The following is a 17,226-nucleotide window of genomic DNA, read 5'->3' on the forward strand; positions in this document are numbered from 1 at the left end:
CCCCACTCCCCCTACCTCCTCCTCCCCTACCACACACGTTATACATTCTGCACTCCAGCCACGTCATGTTGCCTGCAGCACTACATTCTTTACACCTTTGCAGCTTCTGGTTGTCCCTGTGGTTCTCCTTAGCTAATACCTACTTGACCTCCAAGACTCCATGTTGGCATTGCCTCTACCAGGAAGCCTTCCGCAGTGCCCTCAGGCTGGGTGAGATGCCCCCTGCTCCTCCTGTGCTCCCACTTAGCCTGTGTACTGTAACCCCTGTCTATCCGCCCCCACCCCCACATATACACGCTGTGAGAGCTGTGGCCAGGAGCTGTGGCTTTTGTGTCCTCTGCTTCCAGGACCAGGCACACTGTAGGTGCTCTCAGAGCATGTCTCCGGGGATCTGAGTGTTTGCATATATGGGGGAAGTGTGGCCGACATTGGTGCTTGTCCAGTTCCCTCCCTCTGGGTTGTCCTCTGGACTCAGGTAGAACTGGACACTTTCTCATGTCGTGCATCCTCTTAGGTTTTTCTTTCCAAAGATACATCCATCAAACCAGTAGGTACCCAGAGAGGGGCTGGGTTTGGTGACGGAGAGTGCCGGATCATCGATGGTGACGCCCCGGGCCCTGTCAGGAGGTACCTTCATACTAGTGGTTAAGACTCAGGTGTTGACAGCTGTGATAAAAGGAAGCACAGGGTGCTTGGGAGCCATGAGTAAAGTCAAGGGCACTGCGTCCCTTACCTGGCTGACTTCAAGCCTTGGACTTTTCCTAGCTCTCTGGACTCCTGCCTAATTCTTTCTGTCCAAGTGTGATCCTGGCAAAAGAGTTTGGGTTTGATGGGGTAGAAAAGCAGGGGCTGAAGTAGTAACAGAAGACCTGGGCAGTAGAGTTCTCCAGAGATAACCAAGGGGCTCCGCTTAACTGCCCTGAGCCCCTCCCATGGAGTAGGAGGGCAATGTGGGGCTGTTTTGGAGGGAACCAGGAGAGTAGAGGGTCAGATCTGGGACGGCAAATGTGTTTCTTCCTGGCTGGTCACTGGCCTTGGCTGTCAGTGGTGCTGGTTGTGAAGGGTTTTAAGACTGGGCAGCGGGGAGGACCATGATTGATTATGGAGTCTGCCAAGGCTCTGGACAAGGGAGGGGCAGCACCCATTTCACACACTCACCATTTATACCTGGTGATGTATAAGGTCCTTCACAGCATGAACTAACACACTTGGTTGAGTGGGTGGTTAAGTCTTCATAATGGAGTGAGCTGAAGACACTGGTGGCTTCTGGGAGGGGTTGGATGGTACAGTTACGTGCTGGGTTTAGAGCAACAAAGGTGTGAGACGGAGGGCTGGAGCAAAGCCTTGGGGAGGGGAGAGTGAAGCCTTAGGAGATGCCAAGTGGCCTGGACCCCTGGCAGGGCTGCACACCATTTATGCACAGCCTGCAAATCAGCAGCCCTAGGGAAACTGCCCATTTCTGGTAATTGTGCAGAAGGGAAGGGCAGCTGCTGGAATGCAGAGCCATTTCCTCCACGTGGGTTGGGTCACTCCCCCCAGTGTATCCTCATCCCCCCTAAGCTGGGCACACCCAGACACCATATGAGATTAGCTTCCCAGAGCTGATTCAACTCAACGCAAGAGTCCATGCACTCTCCCAAGAGCTCCATTAATAGTGGATGTGTCCCCCAGTCCCAGCCTTATTTACCAGACACCTTACAGTTCAAATGATAGGGTTGGGGGTTTAAAATAATTAGTATTGAAATAGAAAAGCAAAAAGCAGTGAAAACTAAACCTTCCATAAATTTGACAGCATCTATGGGAGAGGCTGGATTGGCCACTGCCCCAACTCCATGAATCTGTGGTCCTATAGTCAGGGCCAGGGGTGAAGATGCCTGATGGGCCAGTGACTCACAGTGACAGTCAGAGCAAAGCTCTGTGATGCAGGATGAATTGCCACAAGAACCCCAGGCAGTGCGGCGTGGTGGCTCCAAGCACGGCCTTCGGTGTCCCACCAGTCCCCTGGCGATGGCCACTAAACGGTGGGGGCTGTTACTGCTGTGTGACCTCTCCTGGGCACCATTTGTTTTGGCCGGAACTGTATGACACTGTTTTGGAAGTGGTGCTGGCCGTGGGGTGGAGAGGCCAGGGGACATGACAATGCAGCCAAAGCCATTTCTTTCACAAGTGCCCACTTAGAAAAATGGGCAGTGTTTTGGGCTATTCTTTTGGGAAACGAGCTCTGTGGAAGCCCTAGAAACTGGGAACCTGGGGAGAAGGGGGCAGATTTGGTGAGGGGTAATAATCACTGGGCACTGCCATTTTGGGGGACTGCTGGGGTCCACTGCTGTCCTAGGCAAGTGTATCTGTTACTGTATTGGACCCTCTGCAGCGCTTTGCAGGGCAGCTGCTCTTAGGTCTTTGGCTGAGACCGGCAAGTGGTCCAAGTCACTGGGTCTGCCAGGTTTGGGGGGAGACCAGGGCCCGAATCACTTTGCATGTCGGTGCAGACATGCCCTTGCTGGGCTTTACACATCAGTGAGTGTTCTGTTCTCCTGTTCTAAGTGGGGAAACAGAGGCTCCTGGAAGTTCAGAAGCTTGCTCCAGGTCACACAGGCTGTGCATATCAGAGACATGAGTTGAATTCGTGCTGCCCAGCTGCAGAGTTGAAGGTTATTTACTGACCCCCCCCACCCGAGGCTTCCCCCTCTGAAAACCAAGGGGGGCTTTGAACAAGACTGTTCCCAGCCATTTGGACTCCTCAAGCACACTTTGAAAATTGCTGGGTGAAAAAGTTATATTGGGGTCATCAGTCCACCCAGCCCCCCACCTCCTGGGATCATGAGCTGGCCCTGCCAGGACAGGTGTCACCCCCTGCTTCTAGGTCCTGGGGCAGGTAGGTGGGCAGAAGGCAGCCCTGGGGCAGTACTCATTGATAGTCAGTGAACAGACCCGGAGCCTCTGTACTGAGGCCTGCCCGGCCCTGTGAGAGGTCCAGGAACGAGGAGATGTGCCTCCTGTCCTGGTGCAGCTTCTGAGCTGCTTGAGAGGCGAATCTGCCATTCAGGAAATAAGCTCAAACCATGAAAGATTGTGCTAATCCTGGGAAGAGAGAGAGTGAAAGACAACAGCTGAAAAGCTTATTTATCTGCCTAAAGATGCCAGAGGTTTTCGGTTATTCAAGTTGTTGAGGCAGCCATATTGCCTTTTAGAAATTTCCAGTCTGAGGGAGGGTTTGGGCTGCGGGTGGCCTGGGAGGGGCGCTGGGAGTGGTGGCTGCCATGGGAACCAGTGCTCTGCCGCCTCCGCCGCCTGGGGGCTGCTGTTCCAAAGGTTGGTTTCTGAGTGGAGGGGGCTGCCTGGAACCTCAGAGCCATTTCTCGTGGAGACAATATTCTAAATGATGGGTGCCGTTCCCACACAGCCCAATTTAATCTGGCTGCAGTGGCTGAGATGGCAGTGGGACTTCTAACGGGGAAGGAGGAGGAGGCTGGGACTCCCAGAGGAACAGGGACTCCGACGTCTCCTTCTCCTTTGAGAACAAAGCAAACAAGGAGGGACATTGGACACCTTCTCTAAGCTGAGCACACTGCATACATTTTAATTTCATGCTTTGAGTGACCCTGCAAAGTATGATTCTCTAACCAACGCCCTCTTACCAATGGGAAATGGGCTGTGAAGAGTGACTTGTCCAGGGACACTCACTGGTCAGTAGAAGAATACCGAGCACAGCAAATTGGTGGGGAAACTTTTAAGAGAACCCCAGGTCCACCCTGTACCAACTTGAAGGGGCCATCCATGACCTTCAAGAACCAACATTCTAGAATGATCTTCTAGTTGAATAAGCTAGAGAGGATGGGCATTTGCTCCTTAACCACCAACCAACTTTTTATCCTGTGGTGACTTAAAAAAAACCCCTTTCTCTCCACCCCACGAGACTGGCCTGCTTTGTAGGAGTGTGGTGCACGCCCCTTGGCATTTTGACTGCCCTCCCGGTTTACAAAAACATCATTTAGTCAGGGATAATTTTGCCGGGAGGCTGGAGACTGGAAAAGCATGCCTGTCAGAAGATCCAGTGGAGAGGTTTTAAGAGTTAGAAGGTTTCTGGACCCTTTTCCCACCCTTCTGACACCTCCTTTCCTTCCTGGGTTCACACTTGCTTCCAGAAGGGCATTTCTGTGTGATTGGCCCAGCTTGGTAGAGGGAGGGAGACCTTCCCAACCGCTGACTGGGAGGCTGTCCCTTCTCCCCCTGCATGGTGAGGGCCCATGCTGAGGCTAGTAGGTTGCCTGATGGCTGTTCAGAAATGCCAGGGTTGAGCCTCTGGTTCCTCAGCTAGCATCTGCCCCGTGCTGGTGCTCTACCAGGCTTTGGTGACCCAGAGAGGGACAAGATGCAGTCCTCACCTTTTGTGCACAGTAAGTGCAGAAGGTTTCCCTCATGATGGTAAGCTGTGACCAGGAACGGCAGGGCACAGGGTAGATGACAGTGCCTCCCAAAGGAGGCGATTCCTAGACCCGGGCTTGACCCCTAAAGGGGTGCGTGCTCTCTCAGACACACCAGGGGTTGCAGAGAACTTAGTGTGACTACAGGGCTCACTGGGAGAACACAGGTGGTCTGCAGGGAGCATGGAGTGTGGAAGGCTGTGGCACGGTGCCACTGGAGAGGTCAGCCCTGGCCGCTGTGACAGCCTCAAATGTCTGGTGAAGGAGCCTGGACATGACCCATCGGCTGTGGACCACACAGGGTTTTTCACCACCAGAGACTAGTCCAGTCTTTGTGTTAATCATGCATTCTAACCCTTTTCCACTGAGTCTGAGTCGGAAAGAACCCCAAGCTGGCACCTCATGGTCTCACGGGAGCTCAACCCCTGAATGCAGGAAGGGGCCCTCTTCTGACCGTTTCCTGCCAGCTGCCTTGCTTGGCAAGCAGAGGGCAATTTTTAGCAAGTCCCCAGGTGATTCTGCTGTGAGTGGTCGAGCCCTGAACTCAAAGGCTTAGTTCATGTCCTCTATGATATTTTCTAGTGTATTTCTTATCTTGTTTTGTTTTGAGAAGAAAATCAAGAGAAACAATTTTCCTTCGTGATACTTTTGCACCCACTTGGTATTGTTTTTTCATGTCTCTGCCAGCAGAGAATGGGAGGGAGCTTAAAAAAGAGCCCTTTCATAGGCAAACGTGTTCACCCTGGCTCAGTGTCACCATCCACTCCAGGCCACAACAGTGGTTAAGGAGGGAAACTGAAGAGCCAATGCCCTGCTCCCCTGACCTGAGAGGCCAAGGAGAGAGGGAGCTGCCTCTCCCTATTTCTGTGTCCCTTACCTGCCTCTCCCTATTTCTGTGTCCCTCTGATGCCCTCTGGCCCCTTTGGACGCCATCTGTGTCCTGGGGGAGAGTTCAGTTCATTGAGCCTCAATTTCCCCCCATCTTTCTCCCCGTCTAGGGAGATGTCGGGGGGCAGATGCCTGGACTGCAGCTGGCTTCTGGTCCCTCTGTCTGGCACCAGAGGAACTTAAATCCCCAGTCAAAGGACAGGGAGTCACATGTTTTCAGGTGGCCTGAATATTTTATTAGGTGAAAACATTTTAATATTGTTAAGCTTTCCTAATATGCAAATATAATACATGCTTGTTGTAGAAAATGGAAAAATTGAGAAACTGCCCCCAAGTCTATTTCAGAGACAGCTATGTGCCATCTTCTTTATACCTAGAAGCACATTTGGGCATGCTGATCCATAGATGGGTAACTTTGTGCCAGTGGCATCACAAGTGTTTTGCAGCCTATTTGGTTTTTTCATATGTAAGATAAACCACTTCTAGTGACTGTCATCCTTTTTAATGTCTGCATGGTGCTGCACTGTATGGATAAATATGAGGTCATGGATAAAGTTTTTCTCTAATGTTTCCCCCCAACATTTATTTATATTTCTCCCCTGTTCTTAACATCTTTGTATACTTGTCTGATTATCTCCTTAAAGTAAATTCTCACATGTGAGAGTTTATTTTCTTCAAGAGTAAATTTTCTTCAAGAGAGGGTATGTCCATTTTAAACTTTGATATATTTGTACAAGTGTGGTCTCGGTCCAGTGGGGGCAGGTTTATACCCTCACCCACCGTGTATTAAAGTGCCTACTTCCCCACACTGCAGGGAAATCCTAAATGTCAACATCAAGCTTCAGTAACTGCGAAAGATGATGCAATGACTTTTGCCTGTAGCCCCATACAAATCAGTGTCGCCACATACCTGAATTTGTGTCTATTACCCTCTCTGTTGAAATCTAGACTCGAAGACTCTTTTAGAGCTAAAAATAGCTGCAAAAGTCCAGCCTTTAATCTGAGAGGTAAGGAAACGATGGCTCGGAGTGGTCAGTGGCCTTACCAAGCAGCAGTGATGCGCATAGGACACCCAGTCTGTTGTTCTCCTGGGCATGCTGCCTACTACTCTTTTCCAGGCCCTTAAGTTTCCCTGTCACAAATGTACCATGCCTTTCCCCCACAATGGGCATACACTCTTTAATTCTTTTCTAACCCACTGATGTAGGATCAAGCGTTTGCTCCCCCGGCCCGAGGTCATACTACCAGGAATGCTCTGTCAGGTGGTGGTGCTCCTTCTCCCTGGCAGGTCTGCAGTTGGCAGCTGAGGTCCCTGGCATCAACCCTCAAATCCTTCTTTAGGTAACTCTGTCCACTGCCCCCAACTAGTGTGTAACATTTGGTGCTGTCACCTCCTCCTGGGAACTGTGGACTTCCCTCATTATGACAGATCCCGGTTTCCATCCTGCTTTTCTGAGCACCTCTTCTGGGCTCCCTGCCTGCCTCTCTTCCTTGTCACCTTGTAACACTGTTTCCAAAGGTCATGCTTCACTTCCCTGCTATCGCCTCCTCACAGTCAGTCCTTACCTGCTAAGGCTTGGATCATTCTTTAGGATCCTGGGGCCACATTTCCAGCTCCTGCCTAGGCTCTTTAGTCCTGCGTTTCCCAGCCTTGGCACTGTTGGCATCTTAGGATGGACACTTCTTTGTTGTGAGTGGTCATCCTGTGCACTACAGGGCTTGGGGCAGTGTCCCTGGCTCTGCTGACCAGATGCAGCAGCACCCAAATTTTTGACAACCAAAAATATCTCCAGACATTACCAATATCCCTGGGGGCAAAATTGCATCTGGTTAAGCACCACTGCCTTAGCTGGATGCAGCGGCATCAAAACAAAACAGCCACTGTCCTCCTCTCAAACCAGAACAAGGGTTGACCAAATGCTCTCAGGTTCTAGCATGGCTTTCTGCATGATACAGGACAAGGAGATGGGGGAAATGAGACCTCATCACAGACTTCTGAGCTGGCAGGGGCCTCAGAGGCCCGGAGCCCAGCTCTGCTGAGCTGTTGGGGCCCTCTGCCTGTAAGCTCAGACAGCCTCAGAGTGTCCTCAGCACAGCAGCCCAAGGCCGTGAACTGACGTGGAAGTGAACCTCCATGCCGTCCCTGCTCACACGCACACCCACGTGTTTACCTGCACAGGAATGGGTGGAGATTAGCAGTTGAAAATCCGCTTTGATGTAGCTTTCGACTCTACTTGTTAAAGACCACATGGCATCTGCTAGTAGCATGTCCCCAAGACCAGGTCAGACACAGAGTTGGATTTAATAAATGACTGAATAAGTCATTTTAACAGTGATTGTCTCTGGGTGGTGGGACCAGGGGTTACACTTTTCTTTTGCATTTCTGCATTTTCAAAACTTTCTATAATTGGGAGTATTTTCTGCTCTCTTAAAAAGGGAAGAAAACCCCTGAATATTTTTCCTAAGTCCTATTATTTCTAAGTCAGAAAGGGCAAAGCCCTCTGCCTCATTCCACATGTCTTGCCTCCCCAGGTCTGACCTACCAGCAACATGGCAACCAGTGCCGTCCCCAGTGACAACCTCCCCACGTACAAGCTGGTGGTGGTGGGAGATGGGGGTGTGGGCAAGAGTGCCCTCACCATCCAGTTTTTCCAGAAGATCTTTGTGCCTGACTACGACCCCACCATTGAAGACTCCTACCTGAAACATACAGAGATCGACAATCAGTGGGCCATCTTGGATGGTGAGACCTGGGCGGCAGCCCCGTAGTGGGGTGGGCCGTTAGATGTGGAAGTTCAGGGAAAGTTGACAGGCTTTCGTGGGGTATGATGGTTGTTTTTGCGTTGCTATAATGAGATGGTTGGTACAAGGCCATGTATGTTTTCCAGGGTGAATTCTGAACAGCTTTGTGGAAACCAGAATGTGTATTCAACAAAGAGGCAAGGCTAGAATCATGCCAACTCGGTGATGTCATGTTTGTTTTTTCTTGATGATCAGAAGCTCTGATTAACATTTTCAGATGTCTCTAATAAAAAAGGGGAAAAGAAATTATTTCTTAATAAGCATAATTTATTTGGTAATTGTCCCTTGGGGGGAAAATATTGCATCTGACACTGTATGTCCAGTGTAATCTAAACTGGTCCAGATTAGCAGTTCTCACACTGTGGGCAGCACCACCAGGGAGCTTATCAGAAATGAAAACCCTCAGGCCCTACTGACTAAGAAATCCTGAGATGGGGCCCGGCCGCCCATGTTTTAACAGGCTGCTGATACAGAATCACTGCTCTAGCTTCTTACCAATCATCACCTCATGTCTGCATCTCTTGTCTTAAACAAAGAGCCATTAATCATAGGATGTCTTTGCAGGAGGGGAGCTTTGAAAGCCACTGGGACACGAGTCCTCTATCAAATATGTGATTTGCAAATATTTTCTCCCATTCTGTGTCTTGTGTTCCATTCTCTTGACAATGTCTTTCAAACATTAGAGTTTTTATATTTTAATGAAGTCCGGTTTATCGGTCTGCTCTTCTATGCCTTGTGCTTTTGGTATTGCGTCTAAGAAATCTTTGCCTAACCTTCATAGAGATTTTCTCCTGTGTTTTCTTTTAGAAGTTTAATGGTTTGAGGTTTTACATTTAGGTATCTGATTTACCCTGAGTTAATCTTTTTATGTGGAGTGAGTCATGGAATATGGTTATGCAGTTGTTCCAGCACTATTCACTGAAAGGATTGTCCTGTCTCCACTGAGTTGCTTTTTTACCTTTGATGAAAATTGGTTTTCTATATAATGTTTGATCTGCCTGTCTTAATACCAAGACCACACTGTCTTAATAACTGTCATTTTATATAATAAGTCCTGAAATCAGGTAGTATTAACTCCCCGACTTTGTCCTTTTTCAAAGTTGTCTTGGCTATTCTAGGGCATTTGCATTTCCATATGAATTTTAGCATCAGTTAAATTCTAAAATTCTAGACTTTGGTTGAGATTGTGTGGAATCTATAGATCAATTTGAGGAGGACTGGCATCCTCACAATGTTGAGACTTCCAACCCATGAACACAATTTCTCTATTTAACTTTTCTTTAATTTTCTCATCAATTGTTTTATAGTTTAGATAGATTTTTCCATATTTTGTCAGACTTATACCTACATCTGTATTAAATGATACTGGTTTTTTTTATTTCATTTTTCAAAAATTTGTTGCTAGAATATAGCATACAATAGAATTTTATTATATTAATCTTATGTTTATCTTGTAACATGCAGTCTTGCTAAACATGCTTACTAGTTCTCTTGGCTTTTTTATAGATTCCATTGGATTTTCTGCAGAGATGATCCTGTCTGTGAATATAGTTTTACTCCTTCTTTGCAATCTGAATGGCTTCTGTTTCTTTTTCTTGCCTTATTTCACTGACTGAAGACATACTTGTCTTGTGCTTTAAGGAGGAAGCTTTCAGTCCTTCAGCATTAAGTATGATGTTAGCTATAGGGTTTTTTTTTTAATAGATTCCCTTTTATCAGGATGAGGATGTTCCTTTCTATTCCTAGTTTGCTGAGTTTTTATCAGGAGTAGATGTTGGATTTTGTCAAGTTCTCTTTCTGTGTCTGGTGAGATAATCATGTCTGTTAATATGGTAAATTATGTTGATTACTTTTTCTAATACTTAACTAACATGCATCCCTGGGATAAACGCCACTTGGTCATGATGAACTGTCCTTTTATATATTGTTGGCTTTGATTTACTTAAATTTTGTTTAGAATTTTGGGATCTATGTTCTTAAGAGACATCGGTCCATTGTTTTCTTGTAATGTCTGAGTAATGCTGGCTTTTTAGAATAAATTGAGAAGTATGCTCTCTTCTTCAATTTTCTGCAAAAGTTTGAGCAAAATTCGTATTATTTATTCCTTAAATGTTTACTAGTATTCACCTATGTGGATATCTGAGCTAGGAGTTTTCTTTGCGAAAGGTTTTTGACTACAGATTCAATTTCTTTGATAGATACAGGGCCGCTGAGGTCATTTATTTGTTTTACAGTGAGATGTGGTTGTTTGTGTCTTTCTCAGATTTGGTCATCAGAGTTGGCATAATGTTGTTGATAATATTTTATTATCCTTTTAATATCTGTAATGATGTTTCCTCTTTCCTTTCTGATATTGGTAATTTGTGTCTTCTCTTTCTTTCCTAATCAAGCTGGCTAGAGATTTCTCAATATTACTGATTTTCACAAAGAACCAGCTTTTGAGTCCATTGATTTTTCCAATTTGGTTCCACTGATTTCCATTCTCTATTATTTCCTTTGTCTGCCTACTTTGGATTTAATTTGCTCCTTCTTCTCTAACTTCTTTAAATGGAAGCTGGCATCACTGATTTGAGCATTTCTTCTTTTCTAAGATACTAATCTGGTGCTGTCAATTCCCCTCACTACTCATTTTGATGTATCCCATAAATTTCAATCGATCATGTTTCATTTTCATTCAGTTCAAAATACTTTCTAATTCCCCTTTTGATATCTTCTTTGACCCACAGTTTATTTAGAAGACTATTATTTTGTTCACAAGTATTTAGGGATTTTCCAGGGATCTGTCTGTCATTGATTTCTGTTTTAATTTCATTGTGTCAGAGGATATACAGTATATTATTTGAATTCTTTAAAACTTATTGAGGCTTGTTTTAACGACCCAGGATGTGGTCATTCTTGGTAACTATTCCATGTGCACAGGAAAGAATAGGTGTTCTGCTGTTGTTGAATGGAGTGTTCTCTGAATGTCAATTAGATGAAGTTGGTTGATAGTGTTCTTAAGTCTTCTTTTTTTGTTGTTGTTGTGATCATTAATCTACAATTACATGAAGAACATTATGTTTACCAGGCTCCCCCCTTCACCAAGTCCCCGCCCCACACCCCATTACAGTCACTGTCTATCAGCATAGTAAGATGCTGTAGAATCACTACTGGTCTTCTCTGTGTTGCACAGCCCTCCCCATTCCCCCTACATTATACATGCTAATCGTAATGCCCCCTTTCTTTTTCCCTGCCCTTATCCCTTCCCACAAATCCTCCCTAGTCCCTTTCCCTTTGGTAACTGTTAGTCCATTCTTGGGTTCTGTGATTCTGCTGCTGTTTTGTTCCTTCAGTTTTTCTTTGTTCTTATACTCCACATATGAGTGAAATCATTTGATACTTGTCTTTCTCCGCCTGGCTTATTTCACTGAGCATACTACCCTCTAGCTCCATCCATGTTGTTGCAAATGGTAGGATTTGTTTTCTTCTTATGGTTGAATAATATTCCATTGTGTATATGTACCACATCTTCTTTATCCATTCATCTACTGATGGACACTTAGGTTGCTTCCATTTCTTGGCTATTGTAAATAGCGCTGCGATAAACACAGGGGTGCATCTGTCTTTTTCAAATTGGGCTGCTGCATTCTTAGGGTAAATTCCTAGAAGTGGAATTCCTGGGTCAAATGGTATTTCTATTTTGAGCATTCTGAGGAACCTCCATACTACTTTCCACAATGGTTGAACTAGTTTACATTCCCACCAGCACTGTAGGAGGGTTCCCCTTTCTCCACATCCTTGCCAGTATTTGTTGTTGTTTGTCTTTTCGATGATGGCGATCCTTACTGGTGTGAGGTGATATCTCATTATGGTTTTAATTTGCATTTCTCTGATGATGAGCGATGTGGAGCATCTTTCATGTGCCTGTTGGCCATCTGGATTTATTCTTTAGAGAACTGTCTATTCAGCTCCTCTGCCCATTTTTTAATTGGATTATTTGCTTTTTGTTTGTTGAGGCATGTTAGCTCTTTATATATTTGGGTATCAATCCTTTATCGGATCTGTCGTTTATGAATATATTCTCCCATACTGTAGGATACCTTTTTGTTCTACTGATGGTATCCTTTGCTGTAAAGAAGCTTTTTAGCTTGATATAGTCCCACTTGTTCATTTTTGCCTTTGTTTCCCTTGCCCGGGGAGATATGTTCATGAAGAAGTCACTCATGTTTATGTCCATGAGATTTTTGCCTATGTTTTTTTCTAAGAGTTTTATGGTTTCATGACTTACATTCAGGTCTTTGATCCATTTGGAGTTTACTTTTGTGTATGGGGTTAGACAGTGATCCAGTTTCATTCTCTTACATGTAGCTGTCCAGTTTTGCCAGCACCATCTATTGAAGAGACTGTCATTTCCCCATTGTATGTCCATGGCTCCTTTATCATTTATTAATTGACCATATATGTTTGGATTAATGTCTGGAGCCTCTATTCTGTTCCACTGGTCTGTGACTCTGTTCTTGTGCCAGTACCAAATTGTCTTGATGACTGTGGCTTTGTAGTAGAGCTTGAAGTTGGGGAGTGAGATCCCCCTCACTTTATTCTTCCTTCTCAGGATTGCTTTGGCTATTCGGGATCTTTGGTGTTTCCATATGAATTTTTGAACTATTTGTTCCAGTTTGTTGAAGAATGTTGTAGGTAATTTGATAGGGATTGCATCAAATCTGTATATTGCTTTGGGCAGGATGGCTATTTTGACAATATTAATTCTTCCTAGCCAAGAGCATGGAATGAGTTTCCATTTGTTAGTGACCTCTTTAATTTCTCTTAAGAGTGTCTTATAGTTTTCAGGGTACAGGTCTTTCACTTCCTTGGTTAGGTTTATTCCTAGGTATTTTATTCTTTTTGATGCAATTGTGAATGGAATTGTTTTCCTGATTTCTCTTTCTATTAGTTCATTGTTAGTGTATAGGAAAGCCACAGATTTCTGTGTATTAATTTTGTATCCTGCAACTTTGCTGTGTTCCGATATCAGTTCCAGTAGTTTTGGAGTAGAGTCTTTAGGGTTTTTTATGTACAATATCATGTCATCTGCAAATAGTGACAGTTTGACTTCTTCTTTACCAATCTGGATTCCTTGTATTTCTTTGTTTTGTCTAATTGCTGTGGCTAGGACCTCCAGTACTATGTTGAATAACAGTGGGGAGAGTGGGCATCCCTGTCTTGTTCCCAATCTCAGAGGAAAAGCTTTAAACCTCTCGCTGTTCAGTATGATCTTAGCTGTGGGTTTATCATATATGGCCTTTATTATGTTGAAGTACTTGCCCTCTATACCCATTTTGCTGAGAGTTTTTATCATGAATGGATGTTGAATTTTGTCAAATGCTTTTTCAGCATCTATGGAGATAATCATGTGGTTTTTGTCTTTCTTTTTGTTTATGTGGTGGATGATGTTGATGGATTTTCAAATGTTGTACCATCCTTGCATCCCTGGGATGAATCCCACTTGGTCATGGTGTATGACCCTTTTGATATATTTTTTAATTTGGTTTGCTAATATTTTGTTGAGTATTTTTTCATCTACGTTCATCAGGGATATTGGTCTGTAATTTTCTTTTTTGGTGTAGTCTTTGCCTGGTTTTGGTATTAGGGTGATGTTGGCTTCATAGAATGAGTTTGGGAGTATTCCCTCCTCTTCGATTTTTTGAAAAACTTTAAAGAAAATGGGTATTATGTCTTCTCTGTATGTCTGATAAAATTGTGAGGTAAATCCATCTGGCCTGGGGCTTTTGTTCCTGGGTAGTTTTTTGATTACCGCTTTAATTTCTTTGCTGGTAATTGGTTTGTTTAGATTTTGTGTTTCTTCCTTGGTCAGTCTTGGAAGGTTGTATTTTTCTAAGAAGTTGTCCATTTCTTCTAGGTTTTCCAGCTTGTTGGCATATAGGTTTTCATAGTATTCTCTAATAATTCTTTGTATTTCTATGGGGTCCGTCATGATTTTTCCTTTCTCGTTTCTGATTATGTTGATGTATGTTGATTCTCTTTTTCTCTTAATAAGTCTGGCTAGTGGCTTCTCTATTTTGTTTATTTTCTCAAAGAACCAGCTCTTGGTTTCATTGATTTTTTCTATTGTTTTGTTCTTCTCAATTATTTATTTCTTCTCTGATCTTTATTATGTCCCTCCTTCTGCTGACTTTAGGCCTCATTTGTTCTTCTTTTTCCAATTTCAATTACTGTGGCATTAGACTATTCAATTGGGATTGTTCTTCCTTCTTTAAATATGCCTGGATTGCTATATGCTTTCCTCTTAAGACTACTTTTGCTGCTTACCACAGAAGTTGGGGCTTTGTGTTGTTGTTGTTATTTGTTTCCATATATTGCTTGATCTCTATTTTAATTTGTTCGTTGATCCATTGATTATTTAGGAGCATGTTGTTAAGCCTCCATGTGTTTGTGGGCCTTTTTGCCTTCTTTGTACAATTTAGTTCTAGTTTTATTCCTTTGTGGTCTGAAAAGTTGTTGGTAGAATTTCAATCTTTTAAATTTACTGAGGCTCTTTTTGTGGCCTAGTATGTGGTCTATTCTGGAGAATGTTCCATGTGCACTTGAGAAGAATGTGTATCCTGTTGCTTTTGGGTGTAGAGTTCTATAGATGTCTATTAGGTCCATCTGTTCTAGTGTGTTTTTCAGTGCCTCTGTGTCCTTACTTATTTTCTGTCTGGTGGATCTATCCTTTGGAGTGAGTAGTGTGTTGAAGTCTCCTAAAATGAATGCATTTCTTTCTATTTCCTCCTTTAGTTCTGTTAGTATTTGTTTCCCATATGCTGGTGCTCCTGTTTTGGGTGTATATATATTTATAATGGTTATGTCCTCTTGTTGCACTGACTCCTTTATCATTATGTAATATCCTTTTTTATCTCTTGTTACTTTCTTTGTTTTGAAGTCTATTTTGTCTGATACTAGTACTGTAACACATGCTTTTTTCTCCCTGTTGTTTGCATGGAATATCTTTTTCCATCCCTTGACTTTTAGTCTGTGCATTTTTTTGGGTTTGAGGTGGGTCTCTTGTAAGCAGCGTATAGATGGATCTTGCTTTTTTATCCATTCTATTACTCTGTGTCTTTTGATTGGTGCATTCAGTCCGTTTACATTTAGGGTGATTATCGAAAGATATATACTTACTGCCATTGCAGGCTTTAGATTTGTGGTTACCAAAGCTTCAAGGTTAGCTTCTTTAGTATCTTACTGCCTAACTTAACTCACTTATTGAGCTATTGTAAACACTGTCTGGTGATTCTTTATTTCTCTCCTTTCTTATTCCTCCTCCTCCATTATTTATATGTTGGGTGTTTTATTCTGTGCTCTTTTGTGTTTCCTTTAACTGCTCTTGTGAGTAGTTGATTTTATTTTTTGCCTTTAGTTAGTATTTGGTTGGTCTGCTCTCTTTGCTGTGATTTTATTTTCTCCGGTGACATCTGTTTAGCCTTAGGAGTGCTCCCATCTAGAGCAGTCCCTCTAAAATAACCTGTAGCAGTGGTTTGTGGGGGGCAAATTCCCTCAACTTTTGCTTTTCTGGGAATTGTTTAATCCCTCCTTCATATTTAAATGATAATCGTGCTGGATACAGTATTCTTGGTTCAAGGCCCTTTTGTTTCATTGCATTAAATATATCATGCCATTCTCTTCTGGCCTGTAAGGTTTCTGTTGAGAAATCTGATGATAGCCTGATGGGTTTTCCTTTGTAGGTGACCTTTTTCCTCTCTCTAGCTGCCTTTAAAACTCTGTCCTTGTTCTTGATCTTTGCCATTTAATTATTATGTGTCTTGGTGGTGTCCTCTTTGGGTCCCTTCTGTTAGGAGTTCCGTGTGCTTCCATGGTCTGAACAACTATTTCCTCCCCCAGTTTGGGGAAATTTTCAGCAATTATTTCTTCAAAGACACTTTCTATCCCTTTTTCTCTCTCTTCTTCTTCTGGTACCCCTATATGTGGATATTGTTCCTTTTGGATTGGTCACACAGTTCTCTTAATATTCTTTCAGTCCTGGAGATCCTTTTATCTCTCTGTGTGTCAGCTTCTCTGCATTCCTGTTCTCTGATTTCTATTCCATTAACGGCCTCTTGCACCTCATCCAGTCTGCTCTTAAGTCCTTCCAGAGATTGTTTTATTTCTGTAATCTCCCTCCGGACTTCATCCCTTAGCTCGTGCATATTTCTCTGAAGATCCATCAGCATGGTTATGACCTTTATTTTGAATCCTTTTTCATGGAGATTGGTTAGGTCTATCTCCCCAGGTTCCTTTTCAGGGGAGGATGTCTGGGTTAGTCTTGTCTGTATCAAATTCTTCTGCCTTTTCATGGCGATAGAGCTGGTGCATGTCAGCTGGACAAAAGTCCCTTCTTTCTGGTTTGTGACCTTCCTCTCCTGGGAGAACAGTGACCCCTAGCAGCTTGTGCTGGGCAGCTGCGCACATACAGGGTTTTTAATTCTTACCCGACTGCTGTGAAAGAAGCTCTGCCCTGCTGCTGTGGGCATGGCCAGCCTCAGGCTGCTACTCCACTATGGCGGAGCCATGTTGGAGGGGAAACGGGCAGGAGGCTGTTTATCGCCAGGAGGGGCCTCCAAGCTGCACAGCCGCCCAGGGGGTTAGGGCATCTGGAGTTCCCCAGGATTCTCAGCTGCTGGGCTAATTGTCCCGGGACGCTTACGTCAAACTGTGGGGTCCCTGTCCCTTAAAGACTTTCAAAAAGCACTCGGTTTTCTTTGTCCCAGGGGCACCAGCTGCGGGGACCCACTTGCAGGTTTTACTGTCCCATTTCCCTAGTATCCAGCACCCCACGCACTGTGTGTCTGTGCTCCCAGTGCGGATGGCTGGGGCTGTGTATTCAGCAGTCCTGGGCTCCCTCTCCCTCCCTGCTCCGACTCCTCTCCTCCCGCCGGGAGCTGGGGTGAGGGGCCTCAGGTCCCGCCGGGCTGCGGCTTATATCTTACCCCTTTCACCAGGCACTGGGTTCTCGCAGGTGTGGATGTAGCCTGGATGTTGTCCTGTGTCTTCTGGTCTCTCTTTTAGGGATAGTTGTATTTGTTGTATTTTCAAAAATATATATGGTTTTGGGAGGAGATTTCCACCGCCCTACTCA

General features: G+C 44.5%; 1 protein-coding gene across 1 annotated transcript in view; it reads left to right on the plus strand.

The window, feature by feature from the left end:
• Positions 1 to 17,226, plus strand: part of MRAS (muscle RAS oncogene homolog) — a 59,695-nt gene that overhangs the window by 14,098 nt on the left and 28,371 nt on the right. Inside the window, exon 2 of the mRNA XM_036991856.2 lies at positions 7,845 to 8,055. Coding sequence (XP_036847751.1) covers positions 7,863 to 8,055 — 193 coding nt within the window. The 5' untranslated portion in view covers positions 7,845 to 7,862. The remainder of the gene's footprint in view (positions 1 to 7,844; positions 8,056 to 17,226) is intronic.

This window comes from Manis javanica, chromosome 3 (assembly GCF_040802235.1).
Source record: "Manis javanica isolate MJ-LG chromosome 3, MJ_LKY, whole genome shotgun sequence".
NCBI lineage: Eukaryota > Metazoa > Chordata > Mammalia > Pholidota > Manidae > Manis > Manis javanica.